General features: G+C 48.9%; 1 protein-coding gene across 1 annotated transcript in view; it reads left to right on the top strand.

The window, feature by feature from the left end:
• Window positions 1-11,967: 11,967 nt before the first annotated feature.
• The window catches only part of LOC135534880 (transcription factor SPT20 homolog), a gene marked incomplete at its 3' end in the record, with an annotated part of 14,123 nt that continues 7,488 nt past the window's right edge, over window positions 11,968-18,602 (top strand). The window contains exons 1-7 of the mRNA XM_064961690.1: window positions 11,968-12,009; window positions 12,468-12,559; window positions 13,071-13,106; window positions 13,238-13,363; window positions 16,320-16,446; window positions 16,617-16,720; window positions 18,287-18,403. Of these exons, the coding sequence (XP_064817762.1) occupies window positions 12,557-12,559; window positions 13,071-13,106; window positions 13,238-13,363; window positions 16,320-16,446; window positions 16,617-16,720; window positions 18,287-18,403 (513 nt within the window). The remainder of the gene's footprint in view (window positions 12,010-12,467; window positions 12,560-13,070; window positions 13,107-13,237; window positions 13,364-16,319; window positions 16,447-16,616; window positions 16,721-18,286; window positions 18,404-18,602) is intronic.

The following is an 18,602-nucleotide window of genomic DNA, read 5'->3' as shown; positions in this document are numbered from 1 at the left end:
GAGTCTAGGAGAATGGGGCACTGTGGAGTCTAGGAGGATGGGGCACTGTGGAGTCTAGGAGAATGGGGCACTGTGGAGTCTAGGAGGATGGGGCACTGTGGAGTCTAGGAGGATTGGTCACTGTGGAGTCTAGGAGGATGGGTCTACTGTGGAGTCTAGGAGGATGGGGCACTGTGGAGTCTAGGAGGATGGGTCAACTGTAGAGTCTAGGAGGATGAGTCTACTGTGGAGTCTAGGAGGATGGGTCTACTGTGGAGTCTAGGAGAATGGGGCACTGTGGAGTCTAGGAGGATGGGTCTACTGTGGAGTCTAGGAGGATGGGTCACTGTGGAGTCTAGGAGGATGGGTCTACTGTGGAGTCTAGGAGGATGGGTCTACTGTGGAGTCTAGGAGGATGGGTCTACTGTGGAGTCTAGGAGGATGGGGCACTGTGGAGTCTAGGAGAATGGGGCACTGTGGAGTCTAGGAGGATGGGTCTACTGTGGAGTCTAGGAGGATGGGTCACTGTGGAGTCTAGGAGGATGAGTCTACTGTGGAGTCTAGGAGGATGAGTCTACTGTGGAGTCTAGGAGGATGGGTCACTGTGGAGTCTAGGAGGATGGGGCACTGTGGAGTCTAGGAGGATGGGGCACTGTGGAGTCTAGGAGGATGGGGCACTGTGGAGTCTAGGAGGATGGGTCTACTGTGGAGTCTAGGAGGATGGGGCACTGTGGAGTCTAGGAGAATGGGGCACTGTGGAGTCTAGGAGGATGGGTCTACTGTGGAGTCTAGGAGGATGGGTCTACTGTGGAGTCTAGGAGGATGGGGCACTGTGGAGTCTAGGAGGATGGGGCACTGTGGAGTCTAGGAGGATGGGGCACTGTGGAGTCTAGGAGGATGGGGCAGTGTGGAGTCTAGGAGGATGGGTCTACTGTGGAGTCTAGGAGGATGGGGCACTGTGGAGTCTAGGAGGATGGGGCACTGTGGAGTCTAGGAGGATGGGTCTACTGTGGAGTCTAGGAGGATGGGGCACTGTGGAGTCTAGGAGGATGGGGCACTGTGGAGTCTAGGAGGATGGGGCACTGTGGAGTCTAGGAGGATGGGTCTACTGTGGAGTCTAGGAGGATGGGTCTACTGTGGAGTCTAGGAGGATGGGGCACTGTGGAGTCTAGGAGGATGGGTCTACTGTGGAGTCTAGGAGGATGGGTCTACTGTGGAGTCTAGGAGGATGGGGCACTGTGGAGTCTAGGAGGATGGGTCAACTGTAGAGTCTAGGAGGATGAGTCTACTGTGGAGTCTAGGAGGATGGGTCTACTGTGGAGTCTAGGAGAATGGGGCACTGTGGAGTCTAGGAGGATGAGTCTACTGTGGAGTCTAGGAGGATGGGGCACTGTGGAGTCTAGGAGGATGGGGCACTGTGGAGTCTAGGAGGATGGGGCACTGTGGAGTCTAGGAGGATTGGTCACTGTGGAGTCTAGGAGGATGGGTCTACTGTGGAGTCTAGGAGGATGGGGCACTGTGGAGTCTAGGAGGATGGGTCAACTGTAGAGTCTAGGAGGATGAGTCTACTGTGGAGTCTAGGAGGATGGGTCTACTGTGGAGTCTAGGAGAATGGGGCACTGTGGAGTCTAGGAGGATGAGTCTACTGTGGAGTCTAGGAGGATGGGGCACTGTGGAGTCTAGGAGGATGGGTCTACTGTGGAGTCTAGGAGGATGGGGCACTGTGGAGTCTAGGAGAATGGGGCACTGTGGAGTCTAGGAGGATGGGGCACTGTGGAGTCTAGGAGGATGGGGCACTGTGGAGTCTAGGAGGATGGGGCACTGTGGAGTCTAGGAGGATGGGGCACTATGGAGTCTAGGAGGATGGGGCACTGTGGAGTCTAGGAGGATGGGGCACTGTGGAGTCTAGGAGGATGGGTCTACTGTGGAGTCTAGGAGGATGGGGCACTGTGGAGTCTAGGAGAATGGGGCACTGTGGAGTCTAGGAGAATGGGTCACTGTGGAGTCTAGGAGGATGGGTCTACTGTGGAGTCTAGGAGAATGGGGCACTGTGGAGTCTAGGAGGATGGGGCACTGTGGATTCTAGGAGAATGGGGCACTGTGGATTCTAGGAGAATGGGGTACTGTGGAGTCTAGGAGGATGGGGCACTGTGGAGTCTAGGAGGATGGGGCACTGTGGAGTCTAGGAGGATGGGGCACTGTGGAGTCTAGGAGGATGGGGCACTGTGGAGTCTAGGAGAATGGGGCACTGTGGAGTCTAGGAGGATGGGTCACTGTGGAGTCTAGGAGGATGAGGCACTGTGGAGTCTAGGAGGATGGGGCACTGTGGAGTCTAGGAGGATGGGGCACTGTGGAGTCTAGGAGGATGGGTCACTGTAGAGTCTAGGAGGATGGGGCACTGTGGAGTCTAGGAGGATGGGGCACTGTGGAGTCTAGGAGGATGGGGCACTGTGGAGTCTAGGAGGATGGGTCTACTGTGGAGTCTAGGAGAATGGGGCACTGTGGAGTCTAGGAGGATGGGTCTACTGTGGATTCTAGGAGAATGGGGCACTGTGGATTCTAGGAGAATGGGGTACTGTGGAGTCTAGGAGGATGGGTCTACTGTGGAGTCTAGGAGGATGGGTCTACTGTGGATTCTAGGAGAATGGGGCACTGTGGAGTCTAGGAGGATGGGGCACTGTGGAGTCTAGGAGGATTGGTCACTGTGGAGTCTAGGAGGATGGGGTACTGTGGAGTCTAGGAGGATGGGGCACTGTGGAGTCTAGGAGGATGGGGCACTGTGGAGTCTAGGAGGATGGGGCACTGTGGAGTCTAGGAGGATGGGGCACTGTGGAGTCTAGGAGGATGGGGCACTGTGGAGTCTAGGAGGATGGGGCACTGTGGAGTCTAGGAGGATGGGTCTACTGTGGAGTCTAGGAGGATGGGGCACTGTGGAGTCTAGGAGGATGGGTCTACTGTGGAGTCTAGGAGGATGGGTCTACTGTGGATTCTAGGAGGATGGAGCACTGTGGAGTCTAGGAGAATGGGGCACTGTGGAGTCTAGGAGGATGGGTCTACTGTGGATTCTAGGAGAATGGGGCACTGTGGATTCTAGGAGAATGGGGCACTGTGGATTCTAGGAGAATGGGGTACTGTGGAGTCTAGGAGGATGGGGCACTGTGGAGTCTAGGAGGATGGGGCACTGTGGATTCTAGGAGAATGGGGTACTGTGGAGTCTAGGAGGATGGGGCACTGTGGATTCTAGGAGAATGGGGCACTGTGGATTCTAGGAGAATGGGGTACTGTGGAGTCTAGGAGGATGGGGCACTGTGGAGTCTAGGAGGATGGGTCACTGTGGAGTCTAGGAGGATGGGTCTACTGTGGAGTCTAGGAGGATGGGGCACTGTGGAGTCTAGGAGGATGAGTCTACTGTGGAGTCTAGGAGGATGGGTCAACTGTGGAGTCTAGGAGGATGGGGCACTGTGGAGTCTAGGAGGATGGGTCAACTGTAGAGTCTAGGAGGATGGGTCTACTGTGGAGTCTAGGAGGATGGGTCTACTGTGGAGTCTAGGAGGATGGGTCAACTGTAGAGTCTAGGAGGATGGGTCTACTGTGGAGTCTAGGAGGATGGGGCACTGTGGAGTCTAGGAGGATGGGGCACTGTGGAGTCTAGGAGGATGGGGCACTGTGGAGTCTAGGAGAATGGGGCACTGTGGAGTCTAGGAGGATGGGTCTACTGTGGAGTCTAGGAGGATGAGTCTACTGTGGAGTCTAGGAGAATGGGGCACTGTGGAGTCTAGGAGGATGGGGCACTGTAGAGTCTAGGAGGATGGGTCTACTGTGGAGTCTAGGAGAATGGGGCACTGTGGAGTCTAGGAGGATGGGGCACTGTGGATTCTAGGAGAATGGGGCACTGTGGATTCTAGGAGAATGGGGTACTGTGGAGTCTAGGAGGATGGGGCACTGTGGAGTCTAGGAGGATGGGGCACTGTGGAGTCTAGGAGGATGGGGCACTGTGGAGTCTAGGAGGATGGGGCACTGTGGAGTCTAGGAGGATGGGGCACTGTGGAGTCTAGGAGGATGGGGCACTGTGGAGTCTAGGAGGATGGGGCACTGTGGAGTCTAGGAGGATGGGGCACTGTGGAGTCTAGGAGGATGGGTCTACTGTGGAGTCTAGGAGGATGGGGCACTGTGGAGTCTAGGAGGATGGGTCTACTGTGGAGTCTAGGAGGATGGGGCACTGTGGAGTCTAGGAGGATGGGGCACTGTGGAGTCTAGGAGGATGGGGCACTGTGGAGTCTAGGAGGATGGGGCACTGTGGAGTCTAGGAGGATGGGTCACTGTGGAGTCTAGGAGGATGAGTCTACTGTGGAGTCTAGGAGGATGGGGCACTGTGGAGTCTAGGAGGATGAGTCTACTGTGGAGTCTAGGAGGATGGGTCACTGTGGAGTCTAGGAGAATGGGGCACTGTGGAGTCTAGGAGGATGAGTCTACTGTGGAGTCTAGGAGGATGGGGCACTGTGGAGTCTAGGAGGATGGGGCACTGTGGAGTCTAGGAGGATGGGTCTACTGTGGAGTCTAGGAGGATGGGTCTACTGTGGAGTCTAGGAGAATGGGTCTACTGTGGAGTCTAGGAGAATGGGTCTACTGTGGAGTCTAGGAGGATGGGGCACTGTGGAGTCTAGGAGAATGGGGCACTGTGGAGTCTAGGAGGATGGGTCTACTGTGGAGTCTAGGAGAATGGGGCACTGTGGAGTCTAGGAGAATGGGGCACTGTGGAGTCTAGGAGGATGGGTCTACTGTGGAGTCTAGGAGGATGGGTCTACTGTGGAGTCTAGGAGGATGGGGCACTGTGGAGTCTAGGAGGATGGGGCACTGTGGAGTCTAGGAGGATGAGTCTACTGTGGAGTCTAGGAGAATGGGGCACTGTGGAGTCTAGGAGAATGGGGCACTGTGGAGTCTAGGAGGATGGGTCAACTGTGGAGTCTAGGAGGATGGGGCACTGTGGAGTCTAGGAGGATGGGTCTACTGTGGAGTCTAGGAGGATGGGTCTACTGTGGAGTCTAGGAGAATGGGGCACTGTGGAGTCTAGGAGGATGGGGCACTGTGGATTCTAGGAGAATGGGGCACTGTGGATTCTAGGAGAATGGGGTACTGTGGAGTCTAGGAGGATGGGGCACTGTGGAGTCTAGGAGAATGGGGCACTGTGGAGTCTAGGAGGATGGGGCACTGTGGAGTCTAGGAGAATGGGGCACTGTGGAGTCTAGGAGGATGAGTCTACTGTGGAGTCTAGGAGGATGGGGCACTGTGGAGTCTAGGAGGATGGGTCTACTGTGGAGTCTAGGAGGATGGGTCTACTGTGGAGTCTAGGAGGATGGGGCACTGTGGAGTCTAGGAGGATGGGGCACTGTGGAGTCTAGGAGAATGGGGCACTGTGGAGTCTAGGAGGATGGGGCACTGTGGAGTCTAGGAGGATGAGTCTACTGTGGAGTCTAGGAGGATGGGGCACTGTGGAGTCTAGGAGAATGGGGCACTGTGGAGTCTAGGAGAATGGGGCACTGTGGAGTCTAGGAGGATGGGGCACTGTGGAGTCTAGGAGGATGGGTCACTGTGGAGTCTAGGAGGATGGGGCACTGTGGAGTCTAGGAGGATGGGGCACTGTGGAGTCTAGGAGGATGGGTCTACTGTGGAGTCTAGGAGGATGGGGCAGTGTGGATTCTAGGAGGATGGGTCTACTGTGGAGTCTAGGAGGATGGGTCTACTGTGGAGTCTAGGAGGATGGGGCACTGTGGAGTCTAGGAGAATGGGGCACTGTGGAGTCTAGGAGAATGGGGCACTGTGGAGTCTAGGAGGATGGGGCACTGTGGAGTCTAGGAGGATGGGGCACTGTGGAGTCTAGGAGGATGGGGCACTGTGGAGTCTAGGAGGATGGGTCTACTGTGGAGTCTAGGAGGATGGGGCACTGTGGAGTCTAGGAGGATGGGGCACTGTGGAGTCTAGGAGGATGGGGCACTGTGGAGTCTAGGAGGATGGGGCACTGTGGAGTCTAGGAGAATGGGGCACTGTGGAGTCTAGGAGAATGGGGCACTGTGGAGTCTAGGAGGATGGGGCACTGTGGAGTCTAGGAGGATGGGGCACTGTGGAGTCTAGGAGGATGGGGCACTGTGGAGTCTAGGAGAATGGGGCACTGTGGAGTCTAGGAGGATGGGGCACTGTGGAGTCTAGGAGGATGGGTCTACTGTGGAGTCTAGGAGAATGGGGTACTGTGGAGTCTAGGAGGATGGGGCACTGTGGAGTCTAGGAGGATGGGTCTACTGTGGAGTCTAGGAGGATGGGGCACTGTGGAGTCTAGGAGGATGGGTCACTGTGGAACCTCTTCCCCTTCTTACTTCTCCTCCTTCTCGTTCTCCTCCTCCCCTTCCCCCTCCTTCCATCCTCCTCGTTCTCCTCCTCCACTTCCTCCTCCATCCATCCTCCTCGTTCTCCTCCTCCTCTTCCAGGAAAAGACCTCAACAAGTGTGAATCTAGAGCTGTTAAGGAACCCAATCTGAAAAGACAAAATAAACAAATGTTCTGTTATTCAATCTAACAAACAAAAATACACATATAGTTGTTTGTTAGATTGAATAACAGAACATTTGTTTATCTCCATTGGGTTCCTTTGACCAGGAGAGGACGCAAACAGATTTCTTTAGACCTACCTGAAGTAGAGGCCATGAGGCCAGTACAGAGCTATGTTCCATTATCTGAAGTAGAGGTCATGAGGCCAGTACAGAGCTATGTTCCTTTACCTGAAGTAGAGGCCATGAGGCCAGCACAGAGCTATGTTTCTTTACCTGAAGTAGAGGCCATGAGGCCAGTACAGAGCTATGTTCCTTTACCTGAAGTAGAGGCCATGAGGCCAGTACAGAGCTATGTTCCTTTACCTGAAGTAGAGGCCATGAGGCCAGTACAGAGCTATGTTCCTTTACCTGAAGTAGAGGCCATGAGGCCAGCACAGAGCTATGTTTCATTAGACCTCTGATATAGAGGCCATGAGGCCAGTACAGAGCTATGTTCCTTTATCTGAAGTAGAGGCCATGAGGCCAGCACAGAGCTATGTTTCATTAGACCTCTGATATAGAGGACATGAGGCCAGTACAGAGCTATGTTCCTTTACCTGAAGTAGAGGCCATGAGGCCAGCACAGAGCTATGTTTCATTAGACCTCTGATATAGAGGCCATGAGGCCAGTACAGAGCTATGTTCCTTTACCTGAAGTAGAGGCCATGAGGCCAGTACAGAGCTATGTTCCTTTATCTGAAGTAGAGGCCATGAGGCCAGTACAGAGCTATGTTCCTTTACCTGAAGTAGAGGCCATGAGGCCAGCACAGAGCTATGTTTCTTTACCTGAAGTAGAGGCCATGAGGCCAGTACAGAGCTATGTTCCTTTATCTGAAGTAGAGGCCATGAGGCCAGTACAGAGCTATGTTCCTTTACCTGAAGTAGAGGCCATGAGGCCAGTACAGAGCTATGTTCCTTTACCTGAAGTAGAGGCCATGAGGCCAGTACAGAGCTATGTTCCTTTACCTGAAGTAGAGGCCATGAGGCCAGTACAGAGCTATGTTCCTTTACCTGAAGTAGAGGCCATGAGGCCAGCACAGAGCTATGTTTCATTAGACCTCTGATATAGAGGCCATGAGGCCAGTACAGAGCTATGTTCCTTTATCTGAAGTAGAGGCCATGAGGCCAGCACAGAGCTATGTTTCATTAGACCTCTGATATAGAGGACATGAGGCCAGTACAGAGCTATGTTCCTTTACCTGAAGTAGAGGCCATGAGGCCAGCACAGAGCTATGTTTCATTAGACCTCTGATATAGAGGCCATGAGGCCAGTACAGAGCTATGTTCCTTTACCTGAAGTAGAGGCCATGAGGCCAGTACAGAGCTATGTTCCTTTATCTGAAGTAGAGGCCATGAGGCCAGTACAGAGCTATGTTCCTTTACCTGAAGTAGAGGCCATGAGGCCAGCACAGAGCTATGTTTCCTTACCTGAAGTAGAGGCCATGAGGCCAGTACAGAGCTATGTTCCATTCCCTGATATAGAGGCCATGAGGCCAGCACAGAGCTATGTTCCTTTATCTGAAGTAGAGGCCATGAGGCCAGTACAGAGCTATGTTCCTTTATCTGAAGTAGAGGCCATGAGGCCAGCACAGAGCTATGTTCCTTTATCTGAAGTAGAGGCCATGAGGCCAGTACAGAGCTATGTTCCTTTACCTGAAGTAGAGGCCATGAGGCCAGTACAGAGCTATGTTCCTTTACCTGAAGTAGAGGCCATGAGGCCAGTACAGAGCTATGTTCCTTTACCTGAAGTAGAGGCCATGAGGCCAGCACAGAGCTATGTTTCATTAGACCTCTGATATAGAGGCCATGAGGCCAGTACAGAGCTATGTTCCTTTATCTGAAGTAGAGGCCATGAGGCCAGCACAGAGCTATGTTTCATTAGACCTCTGATATAGAGGACATGAGGCCAGTACAGAGCTATGTTCCTTTACCTGAAGTAGAGGCCATGAGGCCAGCACAGAGCTATGTTTCATTAGACCTCTGATATAGAGGCCATGAGGCCAGTACAGAGCTATGTTCCTTTACCTGAAGTAGAGGCCATGAGGCCAGTACAGAGCTATGTTCCTTTATCTGAAGTAGAGGCCATGAGGCCAGTACAGAGCTATGTTCCTTTACCTGAAGTAGAGGCCATGAGGCCAGCACAGAGCTATGTTTCTTTACCTGAAGTAGAGGCCATGAGGCCAGTACAGAGATATGTTTCTTTATCTGAAGTAGAGGCCATGAGGCCAGCACAGAGCTATGTTCCTTTACCTGATATAGAGGCCATGAGGCCAGCACAGAGCTATGTTTCATTCCCTGATATAGAGGCCATGAGGCCAGCACAGAGCTATGTTTCATTCCCTGATATAGAGGCCATGAGGCCAGCACAGAGCTATGTTCCATTCCCTGATATAGAGCCCAGCACAGTGTTCCATTCCCTGATATAGAGCCCAGCACAGTGTTCCATTCCCTGATATAGAGCCCAGCACAGTGTTCCATTCCCTGATATAGAGCCCAGCACAGTGTTCCATTCCCTGATATAGAGCCCAGCACAGTGTTCCATTCCCTGATATAGAGCCCAGCACAGTGTTCCATTCCCTGATATAGAGCCCAGCACAGTGTTCCATTCCCTGATATAGAGCCCAGCACAGTGTTCCATTCCCTGATATAGAACCCAGCACAGTGTTCCATTCCCTGATATAGAGCCCAGCACAGTGTTCCATTCCCTATACAGATAGATACCACTCTTGTCAGGCTTATTTTCATGCCTTTTAATCTACTTAAACTGTTTTGTCTTTTTCAAATTACAGCCAAACTCTGCTAACCATGAAAGATCTTGCAGCTGTCGTGCATTACCGTCACTCTAGAGTCAGACCGTCTCTGCTGGGAAGAACATGTCTCGCTGGGGTTTCTCTTTTAAATCAAAACAAATGTTATTGGTCACATACACATATTTAGCAGATGTTATTGCGGGTGTAGTGAAATGCTTGTGTTCCTAGCTCCAACAGTGCAGTAATACACAACAATACACATGATTTTAAAAGTTTTATAAAAATGGAATTTAGAAATATTGAAATATTAAGACGAGCAATCTCCGATATTCAAACAGGTCTCAGAAAAACAAGTAATATATATTTGTATGCATTTGATGGTTGCCAAATATTTGATGAAGAACCAAGAACTACAACAGTTAGTTGAATGAGTGTAAATATATAATCATAAGGACATGGGTTGGAGGGCTCTAAGATAGTTATCTTAGTATACTCTGTAACAGCCTTTCCTACAGCCGGTCGTGACCAATTTTCTATTCGATTTTGTTTTTGAGGGACTCAGTCAGGGTCTCAACTTAATGTTAATAGATCGAATCGTAAAATACACAAGATTGACATTTCAAAATGTGGTTCTTCATTTGTCATTTTTCTCTCTTCACTCAATTAGCAATGTCAGCTAAACATTTAGATTGGTGAGTTAGTCTAGCACGCGATCTAAACTTATTGTAATCTTGGTCGAATATCAATAGTGCACAACAGGGCCCCAATTGGTTTTATTAGTCAGTCTCACTCAGCAATACAATCTCACACTCAATGTGTGCAAATATGAAGAAAAGGTATATCAGCAGATTTTGTGCCTTTTTGTGTGTTTTTATGTGACTTAATTCGTGTGAAAAGACACACATTTCTGTGCAACTTCATTCATAAGAAAATACATTCTTGGGGGGCAAACTTCGTAATCTTTTGAAATTCATTAGAGCAAGGCATTATGGGCAATGGAGTTCTACACTGATAAAAAAAATGAAACGCCAATATTGTTTTCTAACAATACAACAGGTCACATACACCGGAGTGACATTTACTCTCACGGTTGGCCAAAAAATAACTATCTGAAAGCCACGCCCCTGCTAAGCCACGCCTCCAGCCTTCTGAGCTGACCTGCTGGGTCATTTCTCAATAACCCAGTCACCAATAACCCAGCAGTTTTCCTAAGAAAACAACTAAGTGACCCAACATCTGCAACCCATGTTATGCCAACTAAACAGAATGTTTTTGTTTTTGTGTACAGTAGAAAGCTTCAAAATGACTCACAAAAATATATGTTCATATTGAGTGACATAAGATTATGCAGTAACACTTGACATTCAGTTCTTCGTGTAATAGCTCAGTGACAATAGCAACAGTGTTGTTACGTAGGACTTTGCTTTATAATTGCATAATAATGTAATTATTACATCCGTTGAATAAGGAACTGTCGCTATTCCTCGTGTACAGAGTTAGAAAAAAACTCTGCTCTTAGCTGTTGTTCTGGGATTGATTTGCACTTCTCGCACCAAAGTAGGTTCACCTCTGGGAGACAGAACGTGTCTCCTTCCTGAGCGGTATGACGGCTGCGTGGTCCCATGGTGTTTATACTTGTGTACTATTGTTTGTACAGATGAACCTGGTACCTTCAGGCGGCAAATTGCTCCCAAGGATGTTCCAGACTTGTGGAGGTCTCCAATTTTTTTTCCGAGGTCTTGGCTGATTTCTTTTGATTTTCCCATGATGTCAAGCAAAGAGGCACTGAGTCGGCCTTCAAATACATCCACAGGTACACCTCCAATTGACTTCAATTATATCAATTAGCCTATCAGAAGCTTATAAAGCCACATAATTTCCTGGAATTTTCCGAGCTGTTTAAAGGCACAGTCAACTTAAGGTATGTAAACTTCTGACCCACTGGAATTGTGATACAGTGAATTATAAGTGAAATAATCTGTCTGTAAACAATTGTTGGAAAAATTACTTCTGTTATGCACAAAGTAGATGTCCTAACCGACTTGCCAAAACTATAGTTTGTTAACAAGAAATGTGTGGAGTGGTTCAAAAACAACTTTTAATGACTCCAACCTAAGTGTATGTAAACTTCCGACTTCAACTGTAGTTTTAGTTTGTGTCAGATTCCCTTTTTATATGTGCACTGGTTGAAAAGAAACCAATCCAATCTGAATGTAGGCCCCGCATGCTAACGAGGTCTACAGGTTGTCAAATAGGCCTATGCATAAGTGTCTACTCTTGGGTTACTTTTCAAACTCAACTCACTGATTTCTGAGATCAAACATGATCTGATATATAGTCCTAAACTATTGATTACTGTATAGGCCTAATCAGTTTACAGTATAATCTGTGCAGTGTGCACACAAGATTCTCCGTCTCAATGAGTAGCTAAATCAAATGTCAACATAATACATCAATGTGCATATCTTATTAAAATAAAAAATATTGCGTATGTTTTAAAAAAAAAACAGTTTTTAATTAATATATAAATATATATATTTTAAATATTCATTTCTATCAATATTGCTGAATGAAAACGTTGGACAGGAGAGGAATTCCAAAGCATTTTCTGCTCTGGGAAGTTTTATTTCCTGTCTAGTACCCTTACCGGAAGTGTACTTTCTGTTGTCACACTGGACGAAAATGGCTGCTGCTGTGAGGTTGTTGTTTTCTTTTCTTTTTTCAATGAACGCTCTGAAGTAATATATTGTTTTTAAGCATTGGAGTTAAGATCTACAATGAGGCAGGTCCATTCTACTGTTTTAGATTGACTCTGGTTCATGCGTTTTTTTGTCCCAGCTCGCTAACTTTTGCAGTTTCCCTAGAAGAAATGCTAGCTATGCTAACCTGCTAGCTTCGCTTGCCTGTCAGAATAAAGTTATCATCAAGCTAAGTGGGTTATAGTGAAAATAACGCGATTTCTTCAAAATGTATTGATTGAAACTGAGTTATCTTGTACAGACAGATATATTATACACTATTTGTTGAGAAATCGGCACACTATCAAACTTATCTGGACCGTATTTCTACCCGACCCGCTTGAACGATGGGTGTCTTTGCTGTTGTTGACATGTGGTTTGGCCCGGGCTGTGTTTGGTGTCGCTGTGTGTGCATGCAGGGTTTGAATGGTCGCTCTATGGAGGTGACGGTGTGGGGCTAAGGACAGCTGCAAACGGTCACTCACCCAGCTACCGGTGGCAGACAACGATGGTATGCATCTATTTTTTTTAAATGTATTTAACACGGCAAGTCAGTTAAGAACAAATTGTCATTTACAATCACGGCCTACCGGAGAACAGTGGGTTAACTGCCTTGTTCAGGGGGCAAAACGACAGATTTGTACCTTGTCAGCTCAGGGATTCGATCCAGCAACCTTTCGGTTATTAGGCCAACAATCTAACCACTAGACTGCGCTGCCGACCCATCTATGATATCTCTGTGCGCCTATTGATTGACACTATAGCCAGTATCTATGTACGACTTGTGATCATGGCCGCCCAAGCTATATCTGCTCGCATGTATTGACTCTTCCGTTTCCTTTGTAAAGTGTGTCTGCTAGGTAACCATGGCTACAGATAGCAAGCTTGGTAACCATGGCTACAGCTAGCTAGCTAGGTAACCATGGCTACAGCTAGGGAGCTCACTATTTATCTGTGTTGCCCTGTGGCCAGAGAAGACAACTGAAGACTACAATAATGAATTTCAAATGTTCTATTTGCAGAAACAAGTTTTGGAATATGCATTGGATCGGGCTGAGGTAAAAGTTTGTATTTTTTTATATATATATTTATATATGTATGTGTGTATGTATGTATGTATGTATGTATGTGTGTGTGTGTGTGTGTATCAGTTCAAATCCATCAGACTTTTGTATTTGTCTTCGTTCAGTACATTGTTGAAAGTGCTCGTCAACAGCCAGCCAAGAGGAGAGCGTTGTCCGGAGGGAGGAAGAGTCTATATCAGAAACTATATGAGCTCTACATCGAAGAGTGTGACAAAGAACCAGAGCTCAAGGTAACCAGGTCGAAGTTCAGTCATGTAGAAATAAAAGCATTTGACAGACCTAAAACATTGGACCCATGTAGCTTCATAGCAAAATGTTGTTGTTTGTAACAGAAAGGGAAAACCTGTGTTGTTGTTGGAGACTTCAGATTTATTCTGGTTACCTATTGAACGTTTATCCCATTGACCCTGATGTCAAATGTTTACTGGTACAGAGTCAATGTGGAGGCTATATACAGGGGGTACCGGTACAGAGTCAATGTGGAGGCTATATACAGGGGGTACCGGTACAGAGTCAATGTGGAGGCTATATACAGGGGGTACCAGTACAGAGTCAATGTGGAGGCTATATACAGGGGGTACCGGTACAGAGTCAATGTGGAGGCTATATACAGGGGGTACCGGTACAGAGTCAATGTGGAGGCTATATACAGGGGGTACTGGTACAGAGTCAATGTGGAGGCAATATACAGGGGGTACCAGTACAGAGTCAATGTGGAGGCTATATACAGGGGGTACCGGTACAGAGTCAATGTGGAGGCTATATACAGGGTATTACGGTACAGAGTCAATGTGGAGGCTATATACAGGGTATTACGGTACAGAGTCAATGTGGAGGCTATATACAGGGTATTACGGTACAGAGTCAATGTGGAGACTATATACAGGGGGTACCGGTACAGAGTCAATGTGGAGGCTATATACAGGGGGTACCGGTACAGAGTCAATGTGGAGGCTATATACAGGGTATTACGGTACAGAGTCAATGTGGAGGCTATATACAGGGGGTACCGGTACAGAGTTAATGTGGAGGCTATATACAGGGGGTACCGGTACATAGTCAATGTGGAGGCTATATACAGGGGGTACCGGTACAGAGTCAATGTGGAGGCTATATACAAGGGGTACCGGTACAGAGTCAATGTGGAGGCTATATACAGGGGGTACCGGTACAGAGTCAATGTGGAGGCTATATACAGGGGGTTTTACGGTACAGAGTCAATGTGGAGGCTATATACAGGGGGTACCGGTACAGAGTTAATGTGGAGGCTATATACAGGGGGTACCGGTACAGAGTCAATGTGGAGGCTATATACAGGGGGTACCGGTACAGAGTCAATGTGGAGGCTATATACAGGGGGTACCGGTACAGAGTCAATGTGGAGGCTATATACAGGGGGTACCGGTACAGAGTCAATGTGGAGGCTATATACAGGGGGTACCGGTACAGAGTTAATGTGGAGGCTATATACAGGGGGTACCGGTACAGAGTCAATGTGGAGGCTATATACAGGGGGTACCGGTACAGAGTCAATGTGGAGGCTATATACAGGGGGTACCGGTACAGAGTCAATGTGGAGGCTATATACAGGGGGTACCGGTACAGAGTTAATGTGGAGGCTATATACAGGGGGTACCGGTACAGAGTCAATGTGGAGGCTATATACAGGGGGTTTTACGGTACAGAGTCAATGTGGAGGCTATATACAGGGTATTACGGCACAGAGTCAATGTGGAGGCTATATACAGGGGGTGTTACGGTACAGAGTCAATGTGTGAGGCTATATACAGGGGGTACCGGTACAGAGTCAATGTGGAGGCTATATACAGGGGGTACCAGTACAGAGTCAATGTGGAGGCTATATACAGGGTATTACGGTACAGAGTCAATGTGTGAGGCTATATACATGGGGTACCGGTACAGAGTCAATGTGGAGGCTATATACAGGGGGTACTGGTACAGAGTCAATGTGGAGGCTATATACAGGGGGTACGGTACAGAGTCAATGTGGAGGCTATATACAGGGGGTACCGGTACAGAGTCAATGTGGAGGCTATATACAGGGTATTACGGTACTGAGTCAATGTGGAGGCTATATACAGGGGGTACCGGTACAGAGTCAATGTGGAGGCTATATACAGGGGGTACCGGTACAGAGTCAATGTGTAGGCTATATACAGGGGGTACCGGTACAGAGTCAATGTTGTGGCTATATACAGGGGGTACCGGTACAGAGTCAATGTGGAGTCTATATACAGGGGGTACCGGTACAGAGTCAATGTGGAGGCTATATACAGGGGGTACCGGTACAGAGTCAATGTGGAGGCTATATACAGGGGGTACCGGTACAGAGTCAATGTGGAGGCTACATACAGGGGGTACCGGTACAGAGTCAATGTGGAGGCTATATACAGGGGTACCGGTACAGAGTCAATGTGGAGGCTATATACAGGGGGTACCGGTACAGAGTCAATGTGGAGGCTATATACAGGGTGTTACGGTACAGAGTCAATGTGGAGGATATATACAGGGGGTACCGGTACAGAGTCAATGTGGAGGCTATATACAGGGTATTACGGTACAGAGTCAATGTGGAGGCTACATACAGGGTGTTACGGTACAGAGTCAATGTGGAGGCTATATACAGGGTGTTACGGTACAGAGTCAATGTGGAGGCTACATACAGGGTGTTACGGTACAGAGTCAATGTGGAGGCTATATACAGGGTATTACGGTACAGAGTCAATGTGGAGGCTACATACAGGGTGTTACGGTACAGAGTCAATGTGGAGGCTACATACAGGGTGTTACGGTACAGAGTCAATGTGGAGGCTACATACAGGGGGTACCGGTTAGTTGAAGAGTATTTTCCTAGTGTCTCCCCGTTCAGAAGCCCTGGAGGAATGTGATTGAATCTTCCTGCGTATCTATTCCTGTAATCAGTGAATGATGATTGAACATTGTTTTCCTGTACTTCCTGGTTAGAAGCTGTTTGGTCATGCCAATGAATTGTTATCAATCATCCTATAATATTTATTGTTAATGATTATGTCTGAGTCATTCAATTGATTGGTTCATGTCCTTCCCTGTGTAGAGGCTGCATAGGGGTTTGAATGCATCTTTGAATTGATACGCCTGTATCATTTAGTGATCGTTGATGGTGGTTGTTCTGTACTTCCTGGTTAGAAGCTGCGTAGGAATGTCAACCTGCTGGAGAAGCTGGTGTCTCAGGAGTCAGTGTCTTGTCTGGTGGTCAACCTTTACCCCGGCAACAAGGGTTACTCCCTCATGCTCCTCGGCAAGAATGGATCTGGTGAGAGTCCGCGATCAATCGATCCTCACCGAACCCTTAAAATCACACACACCGTATATGCTGACGACACCACACACACACCACACTGTATGTTGGTATCATTGAATATCTGAGGTACTGTATGTTTCATTTTGGAAGGATGTTTATGTTTGTTTGTTTTTGTTTGCTAGACTCTGAGACGATCCGTCTGCCGTATGAGGAAGGACAGCTGTTGGAGTACCTGGACGCCGAGGAGCTTCCTCCAATCCTGGTGGATCTCTTAGAGAAGTCCCAGGTATGTGTTCCTCCAATCCTGGTGGATCTCTTAGAGAAGTCCCAGGTGTGTGTTCCTCCAATCCTGGTGGATCTCTTAGAGAAGTCCCAGGTGTGTGTTCCTCCAATCCTGGTGGATCTCTTAGAGTAGTCCCAGGTGTGTGTTCCTCCAATCCTGGTGGATCTCTTAGAGTAGTCCCAGGTGTGTGTTCCTCCAATCCTGGTGGATCTCTTAGAGTAGTCCCAGGTGTGTGTTCCTCCAATCCTGGTGGATCTCTTAGAGTAGTCCCAGGTGTGTGTTCCTCCTATCCTAGTAGTCCCAGGTGTGTGTTCCTCCAATCCTGGTGGATCTCTTAGAGAAGTCCCAGGTGTGTGTTCCTCCTATCCTGGTGGATCTCTTAGAGAAGTCCCAGGTGTGTGTTCCTCCTATCCTGGTGGATCTCTTAGAGAAGTCCCAGGTGTGTGTTCATCCTATCCTGAGAAGTCCCAGGTATGTGTTCCTCCAATCCTGGTGGATCTCTTAGAGAAGTCCCAGGTGTGTGTTCCTCCAATCCTGGTGGATCTCTTAGAGAAGTCCCAGGTGTGTGTTCCTCCAATCCTGAGTAGTCCCAGGTATGTGTTCCTCCAATCCTGGTGGATCTCTTAGAGAAGTCCCAGGTATGTGTTCCTCCTATCCTGGTGGATCTCTTAGAGAAGTCCCAGGTGTGTGTTCCTCCAATCCTGGTGGATCTCTTAGAGAAGTCCCAGGTGTGTGTTCCTCCAATCCTGGTGGATCTCTTAGAGAAGTCCCAGGTGTGTGTTCCTCCAATCCTGGTGGATCTCTTAGAGAAGTCCCAGGTGTGTGTTCCTCCAATCCTGGTGGATCTCTTAGAGAAGTCTCAGGTGTGTGTTCCTCCAATCCTGGTGGATCTCTTAGAGAAGTCCCAGGTGTGTGTTCCTCCAATCCTGGTGGATCTCTTAGAGAAGTCCCAGGTGTGTGTTCCTCCAATCCTGGTGGATCTCTTAGAGAAGTCCCAGGTGTGTGTTCCTCCAATCCTGGTGGATCTCTTAGAGAAGTCCCAGGTGTGTGTTCCTCCAATCCTGGTGGATCTCTTAGAGAAGTCCCAGGTATGTGTTCCTCCAATCCTGAGAAGTCCCAGGTGTGTGTTCCTCCAATCCTGGTGGATCTCTTAGAGAAGTCCCAGGTATGTGTTCCTCCAATCCTGAGAAGTCCCAGGTATGTGTTCCTCCAATCCTGAGAAGTCCCAGGTATGTGTTCCTCCAATCCTGGTGGATCTCTTAGAGTAGTCCCAGGTGTCTGTGTGTGTTTGTATTGCCTCCCTGTCTCTCTGACTCCTTGTCCCCCCCCCCTCTAACTCCTTGTCCCCCCCACTGTCTCCTTGTCCCCTCTCTGTCTCCTTGTTCCCTCTCTGTCTCCTCGTCCCCCCCTCTGGCTCCTCGTCCCCCCCTCTGGCTCCTCGTCCCCCCCCTCTGTCTCCTTGTCCCCTCTCTGTCTCCTTGTCCCCCCCCCCCCCCTGACTCCTTGTCCCCTCTCTGTCTCCTCGTCCCCCCCTCTGTCTCCTTGTCTCCTCTCTGTCTCCTTGTCCAGGTGAACATCTTCCACTGTGGCTGTGTGGTAGCTGAGGTTCGAGACTACAGACAGTCTGGCAACACTAAGATGCCCTCCTTCCAGTGCAGACACGTCCTGCTACGACCCACCATGCAGGTAGGAACTAGCACTGCCTTCTACAATCCTAGAAATATAACGTAAAGAGCAGACACCATGCAGGTAGGAACTAGCACTGCCTTCTACAATCCTAGAAATATAACGTAAAGAGCAGACACCATGCAGGTAGGAACTAGCACTGCCTTCTACAATCCTAGAAATATAACGTAAAGAGCAGACACCATGCAGGTGAGAAGCA

Source organism: Oncorhynchus masou, unplaced genomic scaffold (assembly GCF_036934945.1).
Source record: "Oncorhynchus masou masou isolate Uvic2021 unplaced genomic scaffold, UVic_Omas_1.1 unplaced_scaffold_4075, whole genome shotgun sequence".
NCBI classification, from domain to species: domain Eukaryota; kingdom Metazoa; phylum Chordata; class Actinopteri; order Salmoniformes; family Salmonidae; genus Oncorhynchus; species Oncorhynchus masou.
The sequence above is the reverse complement of the archived record's forward strand: the minus strand, read 5'-3'. Positions and strand labels throughout refer to the sequence as shown.